The 23951-nt window shown below is 44.4% G+C and overlaps 1 protein-coding gene across 1 annotated transcript in view; it reads right to left on the bottom strand.

Moving 5' to 3' along the window:
• ATP10A (ATPase phospholipid transporting 10A (putative)) overlaps positions 1-23951 on the bottom strand; it is a 122753-nt gene that overhangs the window by 2662 nt on the left and 96140 nt on the right. The window contains exons 11-21 of the mRNA XM_033147532.1: positions 23210-23771; positions 19302-19405; positions 18939-19065; positions 17867-18051; positions 16669-16990; positions 13294-13370; positions 9785-9910; positions 6100-6300; positions 4702-4782; positions 3794-3898; positions 309-496 (exon numbers count right to left, since the gene is read on the bottom strand). Of these exons, the coding sequence (XP_033003423.1) occupies positions 309-496; positions 3794-3898; positions 4702-4782; positions 6100-6300; positions 9785-9910; positions 13294-13370; positions 16669-16990; positions 17867-18051; positions 18939-19065; positions 19302-19405; positions 23210-23771 (2078 nt within the window). The remainder of the gene's footprint in view (positions 1-308; positions 497-3793; positions 3899-4701; positions 4783-6099; positions 6301-9784; positions 9911-13293; positions 13371-16668; positions 16991-17866; positions 18052-18938; positions 19066-19301; positions 19406-23209; positions 23772-23951) is intronic.

Genomic DNA, 23951 nt, shown 5'->3' with positions numbered 1-23951 from the left:
CACAGATCTCTTAAAACATATTAACACATAGTGTCTTTTGTTATGTGAATTTAGGTAGGGTTTTTATTTATCTGTTCACAAATCTGCTTTGTTGTGATCTATTTGATATTAATTTCATATATTTGTTATGGCCAACGGCAACAACAAAAACTATTGATTCATTTGGGCTTGACAGCTCTAGGACACGTTTTGATTATTTCTGCATATGCACATGCCTGCAGCTTAGCAATATCTTCACAAAAGAATGAAAACAAGGTCTGTCCACTAATAAATATACCGAAGAAGAAGAGGGAAAAAAAATGCTTTACCTGGGAAGCAAAGCAACAGCAGGTGTTATGAGGCAAGTCAGATAAAACATAGGATCTCCCATCAGCTTTTCCATGATCCAGTAAGGATTGGATGGAGGGTAACATATTGGGCAAGATGCGTTGTAAAGGAGAGCAACAACGAAGAACAAAACAATGCTGAAGACACAAGACGACAAATGCAGCCAAGTCTAAAAAGAGAAACATCCTCAAAATTAATGTGCAATTCCGGAACGCTGAACAACATGGCAAAGGATTTTCACAACTGGCTGTGCTCACATGACATGATAAACCATGGTTTGCTGTACACAGGGAAATTGTGTCTGCTCCTCTCCTCCTGGCTTGCACTTAGAGGAAACACACCCTGGCTTAGCATTATATCTGATCATGGTTTGCTGGAATGAAACAAACCATAATTTCTGCTCTGAATGCAACACTAAGTCATGGATTGCAATTAGTTTCCTTCATATACAGGGTGAAAAGGAGTTGGGAGGCTATAAATTTGATGTGATGGAAATAAGAACATGAGAAGCTGCTTTTTGATCTCTCTCTCTGGCCTTTTGGTACCATTGACCATGGTATCTGCGGGTGGCGCTGTGCTCTAAACCACAGAGCCTACGACTTGCCGATCAGAAGGTCGGCGGTTCAAATCCCCACGATGGGGTGAGCTCCCGTTGCTCGGTCCCAGCTCCTGCCAACCTAGTAGTTTGAAAGCACATCAAAGTGCAAGTAGATAAATAGGTACAGCTCTGGCGGAAAGGTAAACGGTGTTTCCGTGCACTGCTCTGAGTCGCCAGAAGCGGCTTAGTCATGCTGGCTACATGACACAGAAGCTGTATGCCAGCTCCCTTGGCCAATAAAGCAAGATGAGCGCCGCAACCCCAGAGTCGTCTGCGACTGGACCTAACGGTCAGAGATCCCTTTACCTTTACCTTTACCCTCCTGAACCAGTTTCAGGGAACAGAACTTGGGGATACAGTGGTACCTCGGTTCTCAAACATAATCCATTCCGGAAGCCTATCCGGCTTCCGAAACATCTGAAAACCGAGGCACGGCTTCCCATTGGTTGCAAAAGCTTCTTGCACTCAGCGGAAGCCGCGTTGCACATTTGGGTTCCGAAAAATGTTCGAAAATGGAAGCATTTACTTCCGGGTTTTCAGCGTTTGGGAGCCGAAACGTACAACAACAGAGGCGTTTGGAAACCGAGGTTTGACTGTACTGTGTATTACTACAGATTGTAAACAATATACAATGTCTCCACAAAACTTGATGGGAATTTGTTTTCCCAATTCCTAATTCCATCCCAGCAATATGTTACCTGGCAATGTTGCTGCCGCAGTAGCACTGAAATAGCTTCAGGATGTTTTAATGGGAAGCGATTCATAAATGGAATAAACAGCACCAACACACAAAACTGCGGTCTTAGAAACCAACGGCTCACAGCAAGAGGGTTTCATGACTGCTCCATTTGTAAGGTTCTTATCTCTCAAAAATGAACAGGCAGTTAGACCCAGAAGAGGGAAAATAATAACTGAAGGAAGGAACAGATAAGATTGGAACGAACCGTAAAAAGAAGACCCAAGGGGGGTGTGTTTGTGTGAGGGGAGGAATACTGGTGACAAGTTTATACTACAACCTAGATAGCTGCTTCAGGCTTGCCCAGGCAAATACTAGCAAGCAACAAAGATTTTTCCTCACTGAACAGCAGAGGTTCCCTGTCTGCCTACCCTCCCATTCCACACCACAATCTGATGATAAAAAATAGCACATTCCTTCCCACATTTGGGATAATTCTGTTTCTTTTATACACACATAAATAGGCACAACTGGAGCAGATTGGGTATCGCTCAATAAACTCAAATGTTTGAGATCTACCCTTAAAGGGGTAAAAGGAGAGCTATAACCACCAATTTGGCCTGTGTAACGCAAATGAAGAAGTGGTGACCGTGGCCATTAGGAAGTATTCTGATATCATCACTATTTCTCCTTAACATCTGAACAGGAGTTCAAGCATTGTTTACAAGAAGATTAAATTACTGCAGTGTGCTCTGTGGGGCTTCCCTTGATCTGGAAGCTGCAGTGAGTGTAGAATGCTGTGGCACAATTGCCGGCAGGACCCAATCAGGATATAACACTTCTTCTCAGAGACCTGGACTGATTTGCTGCTGATTTGCTACCAGGCCAAATTCAAGGTGTTACTATTAATATATAAAGCCAGTTCAGGTGGGACCAGTTCACTCACAAGATCGTCATACACTGTGTATCCCAACTTGATTGCTTTGAATATCTTTTACAGGCACCACTTAGTACTTCTGCATTTGTAAGAAATGGAGCTTTTAGTGTGGTGGATCCAATACTTTAGAACTCCCTGCCTGCTGACATCATTGCAGAGGGTCAGACTAGATGGCCCTTGGGTTCCCTTCCAATTCTATGATTCTTTGGTCAGGCAGGCGCCGGGCCTCTTGGGCGGTTTGAATCCCCGTGACGGAGTGAGCTCCCATTGCTCTGTTCCAGCTCCTGCCAACCAAGCAGTTTGAAAGTACACCACTGCAAGTAGATATATAGGTACCGCTGCGGTGGGAAGGTAAACGGCATTTCCATGCGCTCTGGTTTCTGTCACGGTGTTCTGCTGCACCAGAAGCGGTTTAGTCATGCTGGCCACATGACCTGGAAAGCTGTCTGTGGACAAACGCCGGCTCCCTCAGCCTGAAAGCGAGATGAGCACCGCAACCCCATAGTCGCCTTTGACTGGACTTAACCTTCCAGGGGTCCTTTACCTTTTGCCTTTAGGGCACCTGCTAAAAGCATTCTTATTTAGGCAAGTCCACCCAGACATGGAGAGTGCTGACCTGTGTTTTAATCTAGCTTTGAGTTTCTTGTTGATTCTAATTATTTCTTTCAACATTCCAAACTGTTTTTCCACCGATTATTTTATTTATTTATCATTTTATCCTTTTCATAAACCGCTTTGGTGTTTCCTTACAAACAAGCGGTGTAGAAATCTTGCAAAAACAAACAAACAAAAAACATTACATTGAGTCAGGCCCCCTACCACCTGTTGGATAGTGGTTCTCTCCAGGGTTTCTGGAAGATGCTTCCAGCCCTACCTGAAGATGCTTTCTGCTTGCAAAACTGAATGGCTCTAAAGGATGACTGTTGGATAAGCCAGCTGTTTGAACTGGGCCTGTCCTTTTGTGAGATTCAGAAATATTTGTTCAAGGTCAGGGAGAAAGTCCCCAAGAATGAACCTGGCAGCTGACCTGCTCTCCTCTTGTGGATGCACAGAAAGCATTCTAGTCAGGGGAAAATTCAATGCAGTGTTATTTAAATGGAACATATAAAACTGCCACACTACAGTCACAAGCCACTCTCAGCTGGAACTGCTAATAAAACCAGCTAAACAGAGAGATGCCAGAAGATGCATAGGAAGAGTGACAGGTAAGGCCAAGAGAGCAGACTGCTATGCTGTGCTTGGGTAGGCAACTTACCCAGGTTCTGGTTTCAATAGCCAAATGCAGTATTATGGTGAAGAGAGCAATGGTGGTGACTGGAGTTCCCCAGGAGAATATGTCCACGTCTGAATCATAATACGTCTGAAAACATAAAATGGGGATTAGACAAATTTGGTTGTTTAAAAAACATCCAGCAAATAAAACATGCTCAGTGTATTTGAAAAGCTCATTCTATGTCAATTTTATTCAATCTCCAAAAATATTCCCAAATGTTTATCGTCGTATACCATATTTTTTTAAAAAACACAAAGTTTCTTCTTCCCCGTCCTTTCTTGACGAGTTGTTTTTTTTAAAAAATTATTAACTGTTTTACCACACATATGCTTTTATAATCTAAACTTCACTATCTGTCAGGACGCTGTCAGTGGCTTCTGGCTGGTTGCCCAGGAAAGTATAAAGACAAGGAAAAGTTTCTTACAGTCCTTTTTTATATCAAACTTTACACAGAGAGGCTATAGAAACCAGCCTCTTGGATAACAGCATTGTCCTGAGTGAATCTCCACGCCCCCTTCTCTCCCACTTCCTCATTCGTCATCCTCATCATCTCCTCTAAGGGTGCCACTAAAGTGCCCTCTGTCTTCGAGCTCTTTGCTCTCCTACTTTTAAGGCCTGCCACTCTGTGAAATGAGTGGGGCCGAGAGACTTCAAAGTAGTGTGACTAGGCCAAGGTCACCCAGCAGCTGCATGTGGAGTGGAGATGCAAACCCGGTTCACTAGATTATGAGTCTACCACTCTTAGCCACTACACCACACTGGGAAGGCAATGAAGCCAGGGATGTGGGCAGAATGTGCTCTCCCAGCACGTGATGGTGAATGCAGCTGGTAGGAAGGAAGCAAGAGAACACACACAGAGAGCTTCAGCATGCCTACAACTGGTAACTTACGAAGTATGGGATGAAAAAGCAAACCAGGCTTTGGTAGAGGGCATCGATCATATTCATCCAAAACATATGTGGCTGGTACTCCTGCAATGGAAAAAAGGGGAAAGCGAAAGCTTTGAATCCGATAAGACACAATTTGTATTATTGTTTTTCTGTTTTAAAAAAATCAACTGCAAAAAGGCACAGAGCATGTGGATTTCTGTCCCAGTCAAGTCCATCTAGAGATGCCTGTGAAAGTCTCTGAGATCATGTCCACATACAAGCTCTGAGGGCTTCAGTTAAAAAGTGATCATTACAAGACCTCCAATTCTTCTCTGCCTCAGATTAAATTCTGATCTTATCCCCCAACCTAGCCTTAAATCCACCTTCCCTCTTACCTAGCTCATCAGCCCCCACCCCCAAAAGCCTCTTTTCCTTCTTACAACTTATCCATACTCAGCCTCAAACCTGCCCAACATTCCCCTCAAAGAGCTACTGTACTCCTTGGGAGGGAAAAGGCCTTGAGTCTTCATGACAATCATGTGGCTGTACCACACATGGAGTCATGCTGTCTCTTCTGCCCCCTGGCTGGGGTTGAAAGGGAACTGTGTGTGCGGGGGGATTAGGGGAGGCTGGGTGACTGATGAAAGTCTGATTGGCTCAGACCTAATCCCTCCCACCAATCTTATTGGAAGTGATCCACCTTATTTTCCAAGCCAATCTGTCATGGGATGAGCTTGAACATATTCACTTCCATCCATAGCCCTCCAGATATTCCCACAATGCACAACCTTTGAAGCTACACTTTTTACCTCTTGCCTCCTGATCTGGCCTGACTATCAGGTTCCTGAACATGACTCTACTTTTGTTCAAGACTGTAGTTACTGACAACAATATCAACTTGCCAAAGGAAGTGTCGGATCCAGCCTAAGTGAACTGGAAGACAAGCCATGAGCCACATGGATTTCAATGGGAACAAGGCTCAGATGACTTAATCTGGATCCAGCTCATTATCTTTAAAGATGAAGTTTCATAGTTATTGGGGCTGAGGAATGGGGGGTGTTCATGACTCTTCGCCTGCCTTTACGTTGTGCTTTCCTGCTCTTGAAATCTACAAATGATGTCCCAATCCCAACCTAATCTGGTTCCTTAGGATTCTTCTTCAGAGGAACCCACAAGATCTTTCACTCTTGCCTGTATTCTCCGAACAGCTTTTATTGGGAAAATGTCACACGGTGTTTTATAAAGAGAACTCTCTGACAGGCTGTGCTCTTTACACAGCTCAAGCAATTTTCCAAACTTCCTTAGCAACGCTTATTATGACTTAAATGTTTAGTGAATGTCAACCGGCCAGTTTCAATCTCTCACTGCGAGATCTTAGGGACATACAGGAAAGGCAAGGTCCGCAAGCCCAGCCCTTACCTCCATGTTCTGACCACTTTTGTAGAGCTGAGGCACAGCAATTAAGATATCTGCCGGTACATCTTTATCAAGCACTCCAGCTATCAGTTGGGGAAGGGATGAGAATAACAAGTTGAAGAAGATCAGGTACCACTGATCTATCATCGAAGACCCGGAAAACCCGCAGTAGAACTGGAACCAGAAGAGAAGAGCTACAAACATCTTTGATGGAAAAAATAAGGGGGGGGGGGAAGGAAAACACACACATTAACCATATGCAACTTTTGGGAATTGCAAGCATAACATCACTCTATAACTTTTTGGATATATTACTCTATTACTCTCTTTTTGGGCTGCCAGAAAAGAGGCCCCATCCCTGTGCCTGGACTTTCTTTGAACAAAAGGAAGAGAGCCAACTTAACAATGGTTTAACCTACTCAGGGAGGGAGAGAAACTGTATGCATATGGGTAGCAAAAATAAGTTCTCATCCCCCCCCCCCCCTGTAAAGTGGTAACTCTGCAGGCAGATGTCCCAGGAACCTAAACGGAAAAGGATTTAGATTAGGAAAGAGTACACGGAGTTCTGCTACATTTGCAATAAAATAAAATAAAAACAAACAGTGGCACTTTAAAACCACCCCACCTTTCACCCCAGCTTCTCCAAACCAGCCTATGTGTGGGTTGTGTAGAAGTTCAGAGACCGACGATGGGATTGTGCAAAGCTCACGTCCCATGCAAATCTCACAAGGGCTGTCCAGTTCTCACCCAACCCTGACCTGATTTTAGATATCCTTGTGGTTGCTTTGGGTAATTGAGTTCAAAGACAACACAAGTGTTATTAGAATCAGTTCTCCCTCCAGCAATGGTCATGTGAGAAGCTTCCTCCGAGACCCGTGTCTACTCTCCACTTCACCCCACCGAATCAACTGGGCAGGAAAACTGGGAACCAGATAAAGTCTTATCTGAACCCAAATCCTTCTACATCAGTGGTGAGAAACTTGGTGCCCTCCAGGTATTCATTGCAGGACTACAACTCCAGTTGTCCTTGCCCATTGGCCATACTAGCTGGGGCTGATGAGAGATGGAGTCCAATGACACCCAAAGGGCCAGAGGCCCTCCAACTCCTGCTCTATAACACTTGAATTGTTGCCGTGCATTTCTGTTCTTCAGGTCCCCGCAACAGGCTTTTGATCTTTCACGAGGCTGATGGCTTATGATTTCAGAGTGAGCAGCTAAACACAACTGCTCCTAATGGTTGCAAGCTCAGAACGCAAGCCCCCATTCTGTTGCACACATTTAAAGGGGGATCAGGACCATGCCAGCCATCCCTGCCCCTTCAGCAAGCTTGGGGTCAGCGTACTGAATATCATATGGCTTATCACGTGCATATCACGTGCATAAACGTCAACATGCTGAGGGTGAAATTCTATGGATTATTTATTTATTATTGTTTTATTTACTGAATTTATATACCGCTCTATACCTGCTGCACAATTTCTACAGAAACACTGCTGATGCTACAAATGCTTCTGCTCTTGTATTATTCCGAGATGCTTATTACAAATAATTTATAATTACAGGGCATTTCGAATGTGCATTTCTGTGAGTGCATCTGTCGTGTTTCCATTTTTACAATGCAGGCTATACAAGCAAGAAATATAAAGGCTGCCCTGGTCAGATACCACTAGTGCAGTCGTCCTAACAATTTTCTCTGGAGTAGTTCTGTTGGCTTCAGAGATGCTACTCCAAAGCAAACTTGTTTCAGCCTTTCTGCCTTAGGAATTCTCATTAAAAACAACAACAAGAAGAACTATTGAAACTTGAATTGTTCTCTGAGGGATCTTCAGGACAAGACGATTCTGAAAGCTTTATGTTTAATTTATAGGCAGCCTCTGAGCAAACCGTATCAGGAACTCATACAATAAATGCAAAACTGAACTGCATGATTGTTTCCCGCCCCCCCTCTTCCTCCAATCCAAATGTGTGCAAATTTCGGAGGCACCTGCTCTCTGGGCTGTAGGACTTCATACAGGTGATGAACAGGCTGAGACAGAGCCTGCAAAATCATTTTGTCAGCCCAATCTGCTGGAGGCTCAGTGCTTTTGGTGACCCCAGTATTCCAGGAATTATGCTAAGAGCAGTTCTTTTAAAAGTCAACCTCAGAGGCCAGGAATTTCATCATATTGTAATTCTTTATTGTAATTGACAAGTGTAAACTGATTAATTATTATTTGCTAATATTCAATTTTACTGTTTACTATTATATTCTGATGGATTACCGAACACTGCCCTAACTTGCAACGCTGTGAACGATTTTGGCTGGTGGACCTTGAGGAGGAGATTTATGCAAGCCTCAAGCCTGCCAACCGTAACTTATCCCTAAGTAGCAAGCCTTATTCTTGTTATCAAATTTGCACAGACTGATTCTTCGGCACGTGATTCCTGTCACACAGCAGGGTCTGCTATTCCTGTAAATGCCAGCCATCTGCATTTTAACAAGTGTTGCCAGATAAAAACTCCTAAAACGAAGGGATAATGTGGAACTACGGCATCTGCTCCACAGAATGCTACGGAGCTGGGCTTCTGAAAGGGAGAACACCTACTACTGTACCCTGAAAGGCCTGCAGACGATAAATACCTACAGTATGTACACAACATCCCCTTGCCCACCAAGAGGCGTCGGGAGAATACGTTGTCTCCCATGCTGCCTGTCACTTTCTCTCTCCACCTGCCACATGGCTAATTCGCAATCCGACTGCTTCCCATTTCCCATCACAAGATCCGAATCCCCAAACCCTGATCTTTCTCTCCTCCTCCACCTGTCCTCCTCCTTCCTCCTTTTTGATAGACATGCTGCGTCACTGTTCCTCTGTATGACTGCCTCCCCTGCCTGATGCAGATTGTTCTCCTCAAGTTTTCACCATCAGAAGCAACACGGCACCTCCTTTTCATGTTAACAATATGGCAAACCATGGCTTAGTACAAAACAAAGAAATGTGCAGGCTCCTATAGAGGATACTGTGGCTGCTTTGCTAAACCATAGTCTGGGTCTAGTCCAAACCTTGGCTCATGTTTCACCTCTCTCAAAGCATACCGCAAGCTGCAAACCATAGGACAAAATCTCCTTTCCGGGAGCCTGCATGTTTGTTCATTTGTGCTAAGCCATGGTTTGGCTTAACACAAGCATTTGGGCTGCTTATATGGAGTGCGACTGAACACATCTCTCATATACTTGGGTCCAAGCCATTTCGGCGACTATAGTTCAGAACCAGCAAAGTGAATTGCTCCTAGAAAGCTCTCCAAGATTAGCTGGACTACAATCCCCACCATTCCTGACCATCAGCCATTCTGGCTGTGGCCTATGGGACTTAAAGTGCAACAATATCTGCAGGGCCATAGGTTCCCCACCCCCGCTATGTGAAGTCAACATAGATTCTGGAGCACCAGAGTAACATCCTCCTGTCCTCCCCTATTTTGGCAGGATGTTGTGCTTTTCACCCTCCACATTCACGGCAGGGTGCTGTATTCTGCTCCATATTCTGCCTCCATGTTGTGCATGCAAGGTTCTGCAAGCACAAGTCACGATTAACAGGTCAAAGCAAAAATCAAAAGTGTCACCATCTTCTCGGCAGATGGTGTAAGTGAAAAGGCACTCCTAAGTACAATCCGGAAACATGCTCAGGCTACAAAGCTAACACACACTTACTGCATTTTTGTAGAAGAAATACAGCACCATGTTGGCGAGCCGTGAGTAACACCAATGGCCATGCACAAGCAAGAGTTTTTCCAAGTGCCGGAACTTTGGGATTGCGAAGTCACTTGCCATCACAGCCTTCAAGGCAAGAAGAGTTGACATTATCCTTCTGCAGATGTTACTTGAACAACAATTTTTTAAAAAAAACAATTTTAGGTGGAAACAAGCAGAAATCCACAGATGTCCCTGAAATAACGCTGGGAACACAGATTTTCACAAAAGGGAGGAAATGCCCTCTGATCAGTTTACTAAAGTGCTCCAAGGCTGATTTGTCAATCTTTCAATATCTTATCACTTAGAGACTTATTCTTATGCAACTGACTCCACCGAGAACTGCTACAGTGGATGTTGCTGGGGCATTCATTGCTTGACATATTCCGCAGCGCTTCCCATTTCATTGGGACTTTGGGGCTCGCAGGAAGTAAGGATACATGTGTTTATGTAAACGTAAGTGCAGTAGAACCCCAGAGCATATGTTACACCATGGAATCCACCCCTCAAAAGTGGCAGTGATGTCCACCAATAAGAGGTTTAGTTAAATTCATGGAGGACAAGGCTACCAATGAATACTAGGCACAATGTCCATGTTCGGCCTCCACTGTCAGGACAGTGTGCTTCTGAATGTCAGTTTCTGGGAATGACAAATGGGGAGGGCGCTGTTCTGCTCAGCTCCTGCTTTTGGGCTAACCATAGGCACCTGGCTTGCTAGTGGGAGAACAGGTGTTGGACTAGAGGGGCCATTGGCCAGACTCAGCAGACAGCTGCTGAGTTCTTACGTTCACTGCCCCACACCAGATCCCCAGGGGGAGTTAACTGCACTCCAAGATGCTTCCAGATCCCCCATCCCTTCCATTTCTCTCTCTCTCTCCACTCACAGACTCTGATCACCCCCCCATCCCTACTGGAGGGGAAGATGACTGATCAGTTTCCCAAGGCTGGTGTTCACATTGGAACAATGGTCCTTCTCTGACCCTCGGCACCTATTGGCACAAGCCAGCCACCCCAAGCAAAGCGCCAGGAATCTGCCCGACAAATTGAAGGGGTGGCTAAGAATGGCTGGCCATGAACAATGCATTTAGCTTGCTGTTTATAAATATTAGAAGACTGTCCATCAGTATTCCAATTTCTCTGTTCTTCAATCTTTCTACATAATGGTATGAAAATGCAAATGTGTTTACTTTAGTATTTCCACAAAATTGCCCGACTGCATTTCCCTCGCCCTCCACCCTCCCCTTTTAGGTCTATTTCTGATCAGGGAGAGAGGGAAAGGAGAAAGCTATTTGAACGCACTGACAGACTCAATTTCCTTCCACATTTCATAGGAACAACGGAATGTGGCACAAACCACTATTTAATAATTCCTATTCATAAAACCAGCACTTATGGAAACCAAGACAATACTTGGTGATAAAATAAATATTTAGCTGCTCTTTTCTCAAGATTTCTCTGCATTTATGGCATCTCTTGTGAGGTAAGCCTCCAAGAAAAGGTATAAAACAAGCTCTTAGTTTTAGGTTTGTGGATGAGAAAACATGGCCCTTTACAGAACAAAATTGCATCTCTGTGGTTAAAGGAAATAAAACCCGATGCCTATGATATAAAGACTAAGTTCTTTTTTGCAGCCATTTTAATATTCCTTTTAGAACTTCACAACAGCCAAGTGAGCTAGATTAGGCTGGGAGTTACTGGCTGGCCCAAGGGCAGAGCAGAGAATAAGCCAAAAAACCCAATGGTGGATAAAGTATGTTTTTAAGGCAGAAAACTGCACATGCTCAGAGAATTTTTGTTGTTCCTTATCAAGGCTTGGGGTGTGTGTTTATTTCCAGCATCTCCTCACTTCATTTTGCCAGTGAATGTTATACGGTCACAGATGTCCATTTTCAATATTTCTTATTACCCCTGGTGGCCTAGGGTGAGAACTTCAATACATAACACTTCTCATTTCAGAATATATTAAGACATCATTTCCTAAATTTTGCTGCTGCTATTTACTCATTGAATTCTTTGCATGGCTTAGGGTTAGCAATGGAGGAGAGCGGGTCTCTTCTGCCTATAACAGTTGCGTGGCAGGCAGAAATGAAACAGGGCAAGCCATTTCCACGGTAGAAATACAACTGTGGGAAAAGCTTCACATTCTGTCTGTCAGACATCTTCTTACATTGTGTGCCTCCTGTTTGCTTTTGCGGGGGGGGGGGGCACCTGCAAGAGTCTGACGTGGCTTTCTACTTAAGGGCTCAGGTGTGATAAAGCAGTGCTAACCAATCCCCAAAAGTACCGACATCTGGTTGTGCTCTTAGACAACTGTACTGAATGATGACTCTAGGAGACAGGAACAGACGTCAAGAGAAAAAGGCAGTACCGTATTTTTCGCTCCATAGGGCGCACCGGACCAAAGGGCGCACCTCGTTTTTAGAGGAGGAAACCCAGGAATTTTTTTTTCTTGGTTTTCCTCCTCTAAAAGCCCTGTTTTTTTGAGGATCAGTTAAAAGTTTAGCAGCTTTTTTTGCAAAGGGAAAACCCTGTTTTTTTGAGGAACAGCTAAAAGTTTAGCAGCTTTTTTTGCAAAGGGAAAAGCCCTGTTTTTTTGAGGATCAGCTATAAGTTTTGCAGCTTTTTTGCAAAGGGAAAAAACCCTGTTTATTTGAGGATCAACTAAAAGTTTTGCAGCTTTTTTGCAAAGGGGGAAAAGCAAAGCTCCTTTTGCAAAGGGGGAAAAGCAAAGAGGAAAAGCTCCGTTTTTATGGGGTTCAACTCCCATTTCTGCAGTTTCTAAAGGAAAGGGAGCCTTTTCTACAGTTTCCAGACAGATAATCTAATCAGCCAGTCACATGTCGCTGGGGAAACAAACAACCTCCCTCTGCAGCACATTCAACAAAGGAGGGTGAGGCAAGAGGGCGGGGCTGAAAGGGAGCCGGGACTCTTATCTCTCTCCCGATCTCTTGCTGATCAGCTGCTGAGCGGGGTCCTTTCAACACCCCATTTTCTCTTTGAAAAAAAAAAGCACAATCTGCTTTTGGTCCCTGGGCAATTCGGCTCCAGGGACCACCATTCGCTCCATAACACGCACAGATATTTCCCCTTACTTTTTAGGAGGAAAAAAGTGCGTCTTATGGAGTGAAAAATATGATAATTAAGGAAAAACAGAACATTCAAGGTACATGGCGATTGAGGGGGGGAATTAAGAGAACTATTGTAAAAGTATTTTAGATGATTTACAGTTTTATAAAGGAAACTTAGCCGAAAGATGAAGCTGCGCAAATGTAAGCTCTGCTGAAGTAACTTTTGCAAAGCCCAGCTGGCCCACCTTGGGGCAGGCAGCTCACGAGACCTCGGAAATATGCAGCGGCTGTTGCACAGCATCTTGCTGCAGCACAACGGGGGAAACTAGATGCAAGTGGACATATGGAAAACATATGGACCCGACTCTTTCCCGGGGTGGCTTCTCGGTCCGCATACGGTACCTGCATGCCTTCTGGCCCCGAGATCCCCACACCAACATCAGCTACTTGGATCATACTGACGTCGTTTGCTCCGTCACCTGGTAACAATTGGGGTTTGGGGGGGGAGGGAGGGAGAAAGAGATGTCGTTTGTTTTTAATTGAAGCAGACATGACTAGTGGCAAAAAAGAAGCAATGGAAAATCAAGGGAAAAGGGAAAAGGAACAGGGCCATATTTAGCAGTGAAATGGCTACGTTGCTGTGGAATTAATTCCAAAGCCCAATCTAAATTGCTTGTGCAGACTGGACTTCACTAATTACATGCATAACTATCAAATGAAGTAGTATAAAGCAGAGCAGCACACCTGTTCTCCTTAGCAAATATGCCAGACAAATGAGAAAGGGAGCCCAGTTCTTGGAAATAACAGTACGGTTTTCTGCTGGGCTGGAGTGTAAAAGAAAACTGAACTCCTACATTTTAATAGTGGCACAAGAAAAACTGCACATGGTGAAATCCCCTTTTGCACACCTCTTAAAATGTGTAGGGACCCTGTCCTTTTTTCAGTTGGCCACCCATACCTGTAAAGTACCTGTCTAGTTGGAAGTACACATGGGAAGTAGTATCAGGAAGGTGTGTGTTCTGCAAATTGATGTGCGCCATGCAGTAACGGATGCAGAACTGCCCCTAGAATGCTGATATTTTATTTTAAAGAGAGAACAAGTTTCTAGTCCCCTTGAGTTAGTTCTGTGAGATGTTTGGCTCTTATAATCTGATGCATCTTCATAGAAACAAATAGGATCAACCTGCTGAAGAGCAGTGGCTTTTTTGGGTGGGTGGGGGTATAGTTTATTATTATAGCTAGAATCATATATTCAGTTCCATCCTATGGTTAAATGGGGGGGGGGGGGAATTGGTGTCACCCAAAATGCGCCATCTCTCAGTGATTGGTGAGTTTATTCAAATCTTTGGTGTAAAGGGAGAGATGGAAAGCAGGATCACTCCCTCAGCCCTGCTGAGAAACTGATTCCTTTGGCTTCTCTTCTCTTTGAACTGTTTCCCCTCCAAGTGGGTTTGCTTGTTTTCCTCTTCCTTACAGATTCCTTTTTCCTTTCGTGTTATGTCTTTTAGATTGTAAGCCAAAAAGGGGGCTGCTGGAAAAAAGGGGGGCTGCCTTCTTTTGCTGCCTGCTGTTGCTCCCAGGCTACCTGCTTTTACTCCCAAACAGCTGGGGGAGCCTTTTAGGTGGAGTGTGTGTGTGTGTGTGTGTGTGGAGGAATGCTAGCAATAAATACATATGTTAATTAATCGCCGGTCAGCAAAGACGATTCTAATTGTGGAGACAGAAGAATGCCAGAAATAATAGGCAACCACAGGCTCTATTGAGCTTTATCTTTTAATAAGACTGTCAAAGCAGATGGACTTGTCCTTTTTCTCATTGTTCTGAAGCACTGCTACTGACCTTATAGCATTATCATTCTCAAAAATAATGCAAAACATGCTTCAGGCCTTTGCTCCCCTATCTGCCCGCAATAATCATATACCTAAAAAGGTATTTTTCGGGGGCAGAAGCGCTGAAGGGAAATGCATGCAAAAACAATCTCCATTGTCTGTTTCCTCTCTAAAGGTATAGCAATTAGATTTGCGAGGATAGTGCTCCTTCTCTCACAACCCAGGTTTCTCATTGCATTAGCCTGCGTAATTTTCAGATCTCTGCTCGTGAAGCCAAAGTGCAATTTATGCTAGTGGGTGTTGCCAGTGAACGCTGGCCCTTGAACATAGGCTATGGGGATCGGAGGGATGGCTGGTCGGAAAGCAAGCCTTGGTGCCCACCCCGCTTCAGTCACAGTGCTGCAAACAGATGCCAGTCGGATATACGAAGCTGGAAAACATTGCCATGTTCTGTAAAAAAAAAACCACTCAGCCCCGGCCCTGCCATTAGGCAGAGTGAGCCTCAGGCAGCAGACGCTGGGGCGACAGATCCTAGGTGTTGGGAAGATGGATGAGTGCCCTGTATCCTGCACCACCTCTCCCCCAAGCTAGGCTGCTATACTTAAGTGTGGTGGACAGCACTGCCCGGTTGCCAGCTTCAAAGTGAGGTTTATCTGCCAGTCTGGTTGGCTGGTTGTGGAATGGGAAGGAGGGCACCATCTTGTCCTTTGCCTCAGGCAGAAAACACTCTCGGGACGCCTCATCTATGCACAAGAAATACCTCAGTTTTCACCCTTCGAAAGGAATTACCGTTCCCACAAGACTGGAGAGGAAATGCCTTCTTCCAGAACCGGCAGGATCGCGCCAAGAATAGCGATATAACGCACTCGGCGAGTAATACATGATGGTGAAGTAGTGGAAAAAGAAAAGTGTTCTCCTCAGTTCCAGAGGCTGAAAGGCAGGCTGAGCTTGATGAGAGAGCACCAAATGTTCCCAAGGAAATAATACTTTTTGTGGTTTCTCCCTGATTAATCACAGAGACATGCCAACAGCACCCTGGTGTGAAATGAGGATTGGGAGAGGGAGGGGAGAGTCTTGAATAAGCACTTTCAAAAATGTCTAATGAAACACAAGTTTGGGACCCCACACTAAGGGGTGGGAGTTAAGGGCTCCAATTCCTCTTGGCAAAGGAGGGAGGGGAAGGGTTGTTAGAGCCACGTGGCCCCCATCCTGCTCTGCCTTCTGCAAGATAGGAGCTAAGCACCCACCCTCCTCCTTCATCCTTCCCAGCACAGGAAGCAGTGAGATGGTAAGGGCAGGACTTTGGGTCAGGCGCCCAGTGTCCTGCCAAGCAGTTTGGCCATCAGGATTCCCCAATACAACAGCACTAGCTTCTTGCCATGTTCTGAACTTAGCAAAGGAAAATGCACTACCACCTCAAGTGGGGAGGGTGCCTGAGACCAGTAAATCCAAAATGGTTCAGGAAGGTCTCAAATTCATGCAACCAATTTCAATTTTGCACGAACCCGCCCCCGACCCCCAAATTGGCAAAGCCATGTGGCTCCTGGAAGTTTGCCCACAAGAAAGGAAATGCAAGGAAGGGAAGGAAACATTTCGCGCTAGAAAATGTTCCTCACCTCCACTTTAAATGAAGAAGAGTTTGGATTTGATATCCCGCTTTATCACTACCCGAAGGAGTCTCAAAGCGGCTAACAAGCTCCTTTCCCTTCCTCCCCCACAACAAACACTCTGTGAGGTGAGTGGGGCTGAGAGACTTCAAAGAAGTGTGACTAGCCCAAGGTCACCCAGCAGCTGCATGTGGAGGAGCGGAGACGCGAACCCGGTTCACCGGATTACGAGTCTACCGCTCTTAACCACTACATCACACTGGTGTAGCTCTGGCTGAAAGAAAGAAAATGTGCCACCTTTGCATTTGTCTGCTAATCAGAATGAAAGCCAAGGTACTTGCCTATTGCCAAAGTCATTGTTTTGAGTTTGTCTCTGACCAGTTTCACAACCATCCCCTTCTGAATTGGGGTTGAGCGGCAGCACAGCACAGAGCGGCACCTCCTGGCTAGTGAAAGGAATTTGTCCTGCAGGCCTTTGTCGAGGGCATAAGCCAAGGTCCTTCCGTCAACCACCAAGCCCAAGTTGGGATGCACCAAAGGTGATGGCGGCACATAGAGAGGGGTGAACTTCACTTGTGAGTTCCCGGTAGGTTTTTCAGCTGCATTTGAACATTTAGACTCGATGCGCTTCAAGTGTTGCTCCAGCAATGTGGAACACGTTTCCTAGAACAAAAGACAACAATAAATTGAGTGTGTGGAGTTACGGCGAGAAGAAAAAGAGGCAAGCTCTGGGTTTTGCTCCATGATCTCGATTTGGTTTACTTGAGAAATTCCTAACTGCTTTAAATCAGTGTTATCCAAAGCAGCTTATAAATGAAAACCACCAGAATAAGGACAGCCACTCAGAAGGAGGGGAGGGGGGAGAGAATGGAAGATTAAAAAAGAAAACAGCATTAGAACTTTGCAGAAGAGCTTCCATATGCAATGGTCATCTTTGCTGGGAGGTTTTTAAGCAGAGGTTGGATGGCCATCTGTCCTGGATGCTTTAACTGAGATTCCTGCAATGCAGGGTGGGTTAGACTAGATGACCGCCAGGGTCCCTTTCAACTCTATAATTCTATGATTCATAATCAAGCACATCCCTTTGGAGACATTTTACCTCCAGGCCAGGCTTGCACGACTTGCAAGCTGAACACAGCTGATCACACATTTAATGTGGCCTAACAGATGGAAGACAATCACTGCAGCAAAAAATGATGTTTATCAAGCCTTCCCAGGGCAGGGTGGCATCCATGCATGGCTGGAAGGCTGTGCTTGGCTTGGTAGCTCATATATTACACAGGAATGTCTAGGTCAGCCTTTCTCAACCTTGGGTCCTCAGATGTTTTTGGCCTACAACTCCCATCATCCCTGACCACTGGTCCTGCTACTTAGGGATCATGGGAGTTGTAGGCCAAAAACAGCTGGAGACCCAAGGTTGAGAAAGGCTGGTCTAGGTATACATGTTTAGTAAGCCTCCAGCATGGGCAGACATGCTACGAAAGGCTGAAAGCCTGCTAGATTTACAAGGCCCAGTACTGCACGGCAGTGTCACCATACCAGCGAATCGGCATTCAAGGTGATGATTTCTTCATCGTGGTCCAACAGCTTGCAAGCATAAGCAATATTAACGGCTGTTTCCTGTTTGTCTCCAGTTAGAACCCAGATCTGCAGCCCGGCCTTACGCAGGTTTGCAATGGTTTCTGGGACTCCGTCCTGTAAACGGTCCTCAATGCCAGTCGCACCTACGACACAAAGCAAATGGAAGCAAAAATAAAACCCAGGGCTTTAAATAGATAATCACACACACTTAACCTTGTGCGTTTGGAAGCTGGGAGAGCGGCAATGCCACCCCTACACCACTGTAGGGATTAGCGCTGCAGTGGATTCTTCTGGTAAGGAAAAAGGAAGGGATGAGTTCTCACCAAAGAAGAATGGATAAGTAAGATAATGGACTATGCAGAACTTGAAAAATTAAAGAGAATCTAATGATGAGTGTTTTATGGAAGAATGGATGCCTTTTTCGGACCACATGAAGAAATATAGTATGATGAACTCGCGAGCAGGATTTGAGCTATGAGCAACAGAAGTAATTATATAATATTGTGGTTACGATTTAATAGATAGAAGACAGGGCGGAAGGGGAGAAACAACAACTCCATGGAAAACAGGGCGGGAAGTCGACAAAAATAAAAGACAAAATTGTGTTTTGATTGTATATGTTAAAAATGTTGAAACCTAACAAAATATAATTAAAAGAAAAAAGAGGGGATTTTTGCAGTTCCTCTCTCCCCCTGAAGCTCTCATTGACCCCTAAAAAGCATGTTGATGGATCCTACGGAACAAGGTGAAAGGTGGTTGTCAATGGAGTTAACGGAGGCACTGACTGGCTCAAAAGCTGTTCCGTGACTGTGAGGGCTCCACTTGCATTCCCCCTTTATTATGTGGGACAAGGTGGCCAGGAAAATTGAAAGCGCAATCAGGTGTTCCAGAATTTGCTGCATCCATGTCAGCTGATATACCACCTGACTGCAAGTAATTCCAGAGATTAATGGCAACCACCGAGAGATTGCTCCTCAAGTTTACCCTCTCAATTGTTAGGCAGAGGCCTTTCCTTCCTGCTTGCTGTTACCTAGAAGATGCAAATCAGTCTCTATCCGAACGGCCGACTGGAACAGCAGCTCTTCCCGGTTGTCAATGGAAGATTCTGCTTCAATGTGACTTTTCAACCAGCAGGAATAGTCTTCCTTGCTCAGGACCTGTCGAGGAAGTAAAGAATGAGGCAAGGAGGAGGAACATTCACATCAAAAGAACATAAAAGGCCACAGGCCAGCAGAGTCACCAAATGAAAAACCCCATTGTTTCAGTAGGGTTGAAAATACCTCATGATGTGTTATATAAAACAAAACAAAAAAACAAAAAAAAATTAACAACCCCCTCCCCATATATGTGAGATACACCCCCCCAATGAATTTAGGACATTTCAGGCACTTACTTTCTTTGCAATGCACAAAGTTCTCAGCCCATCAGCAGCATAAAGATTAAGAAAATTCTGAGTTTTGCTTCGGATTTTCTTTTGATGTCTGTCTCTAGGGTCACCTGGAAATGTTTTTTTTTTTTTTTTTTAAAAAGGAAAACACTTAAAATTATTAAATACCAGTAATTTTGTAGTCTAAAAATGGACAATCCTTTTCTCTTCCTCATGGCTGGAAATAAAAGCCATATATATAATAGCAACACTAGTATCCCCCAGGAAACCCCAAATCTTCCTGCTCAAAGACAATTATTTTGTGTATGCCACATAGTTTTTCTCTCATTTAAAAATGTGCCAAAGAGTCTTGTATTATTATTTTTTAATGGTTACTTTCTGTTCAGTTGCTTGCATTGATATTGCTACAGGTGTATCATTTATTCCATGAGAAGGACATGTCTGTCCTACTTTATTGGTTGCAATCCTATTTCTACAAAATGAGTTGTGCTGGGATGCACTAATGTAGCTCACTATGGGGGGGGGGAGCAAAGAGATGGAACTAGGGTGGTCCATAGACAATGGGCCTCAGATGCCACCAAGGCAATGTACCTACAGAATGTTTTGATTTTCTGGGCAATACTTGGGTTTTAATAACTTTGCTTCCAAGCTTTGAGGTTGGTCTGTTTTTTTTGTTAAGGAAAAGTAGGTAGAAGAGAAGATAACAAGTGGAAGGGCAGACAGAAATGCACTGATATGGATTTGGAGTTTTGAGCCTTCATTGCATCAACTGTAGCCTGGTTGCTTTGCTGAATTTGTTAATACTTATGCTGGGTGGCATTTTGTTATTTTTAGATGTATTACTTAGATTATCTCTGGTGAGCCATCAGAGGTCTTTGCAAAATAGAGTAGAAACCATCTCGAAATATATATCTATATCTATATATATCTATATCTATCGATCTATCTATCTATCTATCTATCTATCTATCTATATATATTAAGAAAAAGGAGGGCTAAAAACTTGTTTCTGTGACAAAGAATCCTCCATTTCCCAGGATTCCCTAACCTAAGCCAATTACAATATTCAGTTCCGGTGTTGTTACTGCATAAATGAGCATTATAAATTATTCATATTTTAAATTGTAATAATAAGACTTGATTGCATTTGTCACCACACATTTCTCTAACTAGAGCTCTCTTTCAGCTAGCAAGAAACAGACGTTCCGAAGCAAGTTTTTTTAGGTTGCAAGATCTAAGTAGCATATCAGAATAGGGAAGCTTACTTTCAGTGCTAGAATGACAAACAGTTCTTAATTCTGTGGTCCTAGTCTAACTTACGTATGTGAAGGACAAAAAGTCCAAGCTTACATGTTTGTTTGTTTTATTAAACGAATAATGCAGAACGAAAATGATTTCACGGCAATTTGCTCTAGTGTTTTCCAGTAATGTTAAGTTAATTATGGTAAGAAATTTATGCTGAAACCAACATTTGCTGTCAGACTAAAGGCCTGAAGTTCACGGATCCACAAGTTGCAAATGTGTCGAAGAAAACAATCCAATTTGACTAGCAAATCCGAAGTGCAGAGTTCATTTCAGCCTCATATTTTATTGGCGACACCAAAGCATCAACTACAGAACATCGCCACTTTTTATTGATTTCAAATCCCCCCCTGCTTAAGTGCAGAACACAAATCTCTGCAAATGCACAGGAAAAACTGCTCTAAATATATATAAAAAACTACACCCCCCCCCCCCCGAAAAAATCTGTGGTTATTAAATGCATCTGATTAAGCAGAAACGTCTGGCTCACAGCATATTCATGTATCTCTCGAGATGCTCTTCAATTAAAAACCCAAACTTTTGCTTCACCGTCAGACATCTACTCTCCATTAACAACCTCTTCCTTTGAAACCTCCGCTCGTTTTAATTGCGTGGCTTGTAATCTCCCTCATCTGACGAAACTTCCGCGTCCCCCTCATCTCTTACGTATTGAATAAATTCAAATGTGCCTTTTCAAACATTAGCCAGCTTCAGACCTACAACTTGAAAAGAGAGTGTTGAGGTCAGGATCAGGCCGTGGGATGGAATGTACCCACTCCTGGACTTGTCTGAGGAATCTCCTCAGCTCCCTGACCCATCTCCAATGTCACGTCTCTTCAGGCGCTTGTCTGGACATGTGATGGGGGGGGGGGGGCAAAAAAAAAAGTACAGAGGCCACCAGAAATGGCGCCTCCACTCCACTGCTTTATCAGGATTCCTGACTGTGAGAAGGCTTCTAAGCATGTTCGGGCCAATGGGTGACAACTGCACTCCTCCGTCAGAATGCCAAGTCCACTCTTGGGAAGGTGGGGTGTGGCTGGAAGGATCGGGGCCAAAGCTCTACACTCTCAACTTCAGACCCAAGGGCCAAATGCGGCCTTCCAAGTGTCTCTATCTGGCCCTCTCCTGTGTGTGTGTGTGTGTGTGTGTGTGTGTGTGTGTAATTTTTATTAAATTTTCTGTTTCACAATTTAGAATACTCATTTAAACACCCTTAAAATATCAATGATTTCCCTTCTTCTCCTTCCATGGTTCGTTTTGCCGATCGTAAATCCCTGCACATTTCACATAAACTATTCGGTATTCCATTATTATATCCATCAAAACTTATTTACACTGTTGAATTTATCTTAATGCTGCCGTTTTCAAGTGTACACAATTCCCCCCCCCCACATATTCAATAAACATTTTCCAGTCTTCTCTAAATGTATGTTCTTCTTGTTCTCTTATTCTATATGTTAAGTCCACAAGCTGCCCATATTCCATTCAGCTTAAGTTGCCATTCTTCTTTAGTTGGGACCTCGCTCGTTTTCCATTTTTGGGCTAACTAAACACGGGCCGCTGTAGTGGCAAACATAAATAACAATGCTGCATTTTTGGCCTGGCTGGAATATCTGCTCAAACTGAGGTAATGGCTCCTGATTTTTTCTGAATGGAGGATACAGAGCAGTGTGTGCAGGAACAGCATGAGGAAAACAATGTGTTTGTTGCTGTGCCCACCTTTGCCTCAGGTCCTGCCCACCACCACCGGTTCCCCTTGGCCCTTGGGCTGAGAACCTGAAGAGGATGTATGATCAGTCACCAAGTTGGGTTCAAATGAATCTGAGCGTGCTCCTAAACTCAACTTTCTGAACCCAGCTCTCAATGAGCTCTTGAAAAAAGAAAAGAAAAAAGGACCACACTATGCTTCCCTCTGTCAAGAGCTGCTTGTAGTTGTTCATCGTCTAAATCAGGGTTTCTCAAACTTCGGTCTCCAGCTGTTTTTGGACTACAATTCCCATCATTCCCAACCACTGGCCCTGCTAGCTAGGGATGATGGGAGTTGTAGTCCAAAAACAGCTGGAGACCCAAGTTTGGGAAACCCCGATCTAAATTCTTTCCAGCCTAGTTCTAAGGAGGGAACAGCCCCAAAGCAACAGGACAAGCTAGATGCAATGAATCTGTCCCATTGGCTTCAAAGGGGTAGCCACAATTAGCTTTAACTGCATTGGGGTCAATGTGTAGAAGGAATATGCAGTCGTCTGAATTTAAGATCAAGCAAATGGCCGTGGGAAGGAGGCTAGCAAGGGTGTGTAAAGCAGGGGAGTTACAGAATTCCCAGTATGACAAGAAATGTCGATTAGCACATAATTCTGGAAAAAAAACCAACCTAGCACAATACACTGAATACTAGGGCGAGTGAAAGCTCATGCATTTTTAGATTTGTTCAGCCAAAGGGCCGATACCTCACTGTCAGGTTGCTGCTTCTAAAGAGATCATAAAGACAGAAGATGCTACGAACATAGTTCCTCAAAAAATTTACAGCAGCACACAAATCTATCTGTGTCGTGGCAGAGAAAGTCAGCCCTAAGCTGTTATGCTTTTTTCCATAACTTGAGAGGGGAGGTTTGTACCTGAAGAGCAGGGCAGAAGGAGATCCATGATAGCTGAATCCGCTCCTTTAGTGTAAACATTGATCTCATCGGTGAGAGGATGCCTGACCACCACAGACATCCGTTTCCGGATGGAGTCGAAGCCCAGAATGTGCAAGAGTTCAAAGGTGAGTCTCCCCAGGTGAGGCAGCTCTACGGAGACCTGATCAGGAAGCCTACCGACCAAAGCACAGTCGTAGGCTCTTGCTGCATAGACAAGGGCGGCTTCGTCTGGGCTCTCCGCCTCGTAGCGTAGTTCACCCTCTCTTGGCCCATTCCCCAGTGTCCATTTGGGCTGCTGGGAACCGTAGCTATTGTTATTCACCTGGGGAGAGTTAGCTAGCTTTTCTTCTTCGTTCAGTAAAGTGCTTTCCGTGGATGCGGACGAAATCATGCTGGAACCAGCTCGCTGTGTCGATTTGCTGGTGGCCAGGCTGGACGAGCTGCTGTTGTTGGAGCCGGATGTCAGGCGGCTGGGCGTGAGTCTCCGAATGAACTCCTCGATGGTCTTGACGGGAGACTTCAGCTCAAATCTGATCCGAACCTTGAGAAATGAGGACCAACCACCGAGAAGGGAGACTTGGGTGAGAAAATCAGGCCTATGTAAATCTGACAGCGCAAATTAACAGAAGCAGAGCACAGCGGATGTTTTGGACACATTTCTGGAGCTAATAAAAGGCTTCCAAAAGAAAAAAGAAAAAAAAGAGCAGCACACAAGGTTATT

This window comes from Lacerta agilis, chromosome 4, assembly GCF_009819535.1.
Source record: "Lacerta agilis isolate rLacAgi1 chromosome 4, rLacAgi1.pri, whole genome shotgun sequence".
Taxonomy (NCBI): Eukaryota; Metazoa; Chordata; class Lepidosauria; order Squamata; family Lacertidae; genus Lacerta; species Lacerta agilis.
The sequence above is the reverse complement of the archived record's forward strand: the minus strand, read 5'-3'. Positions and strand labels throughout refer to the sequence as shown.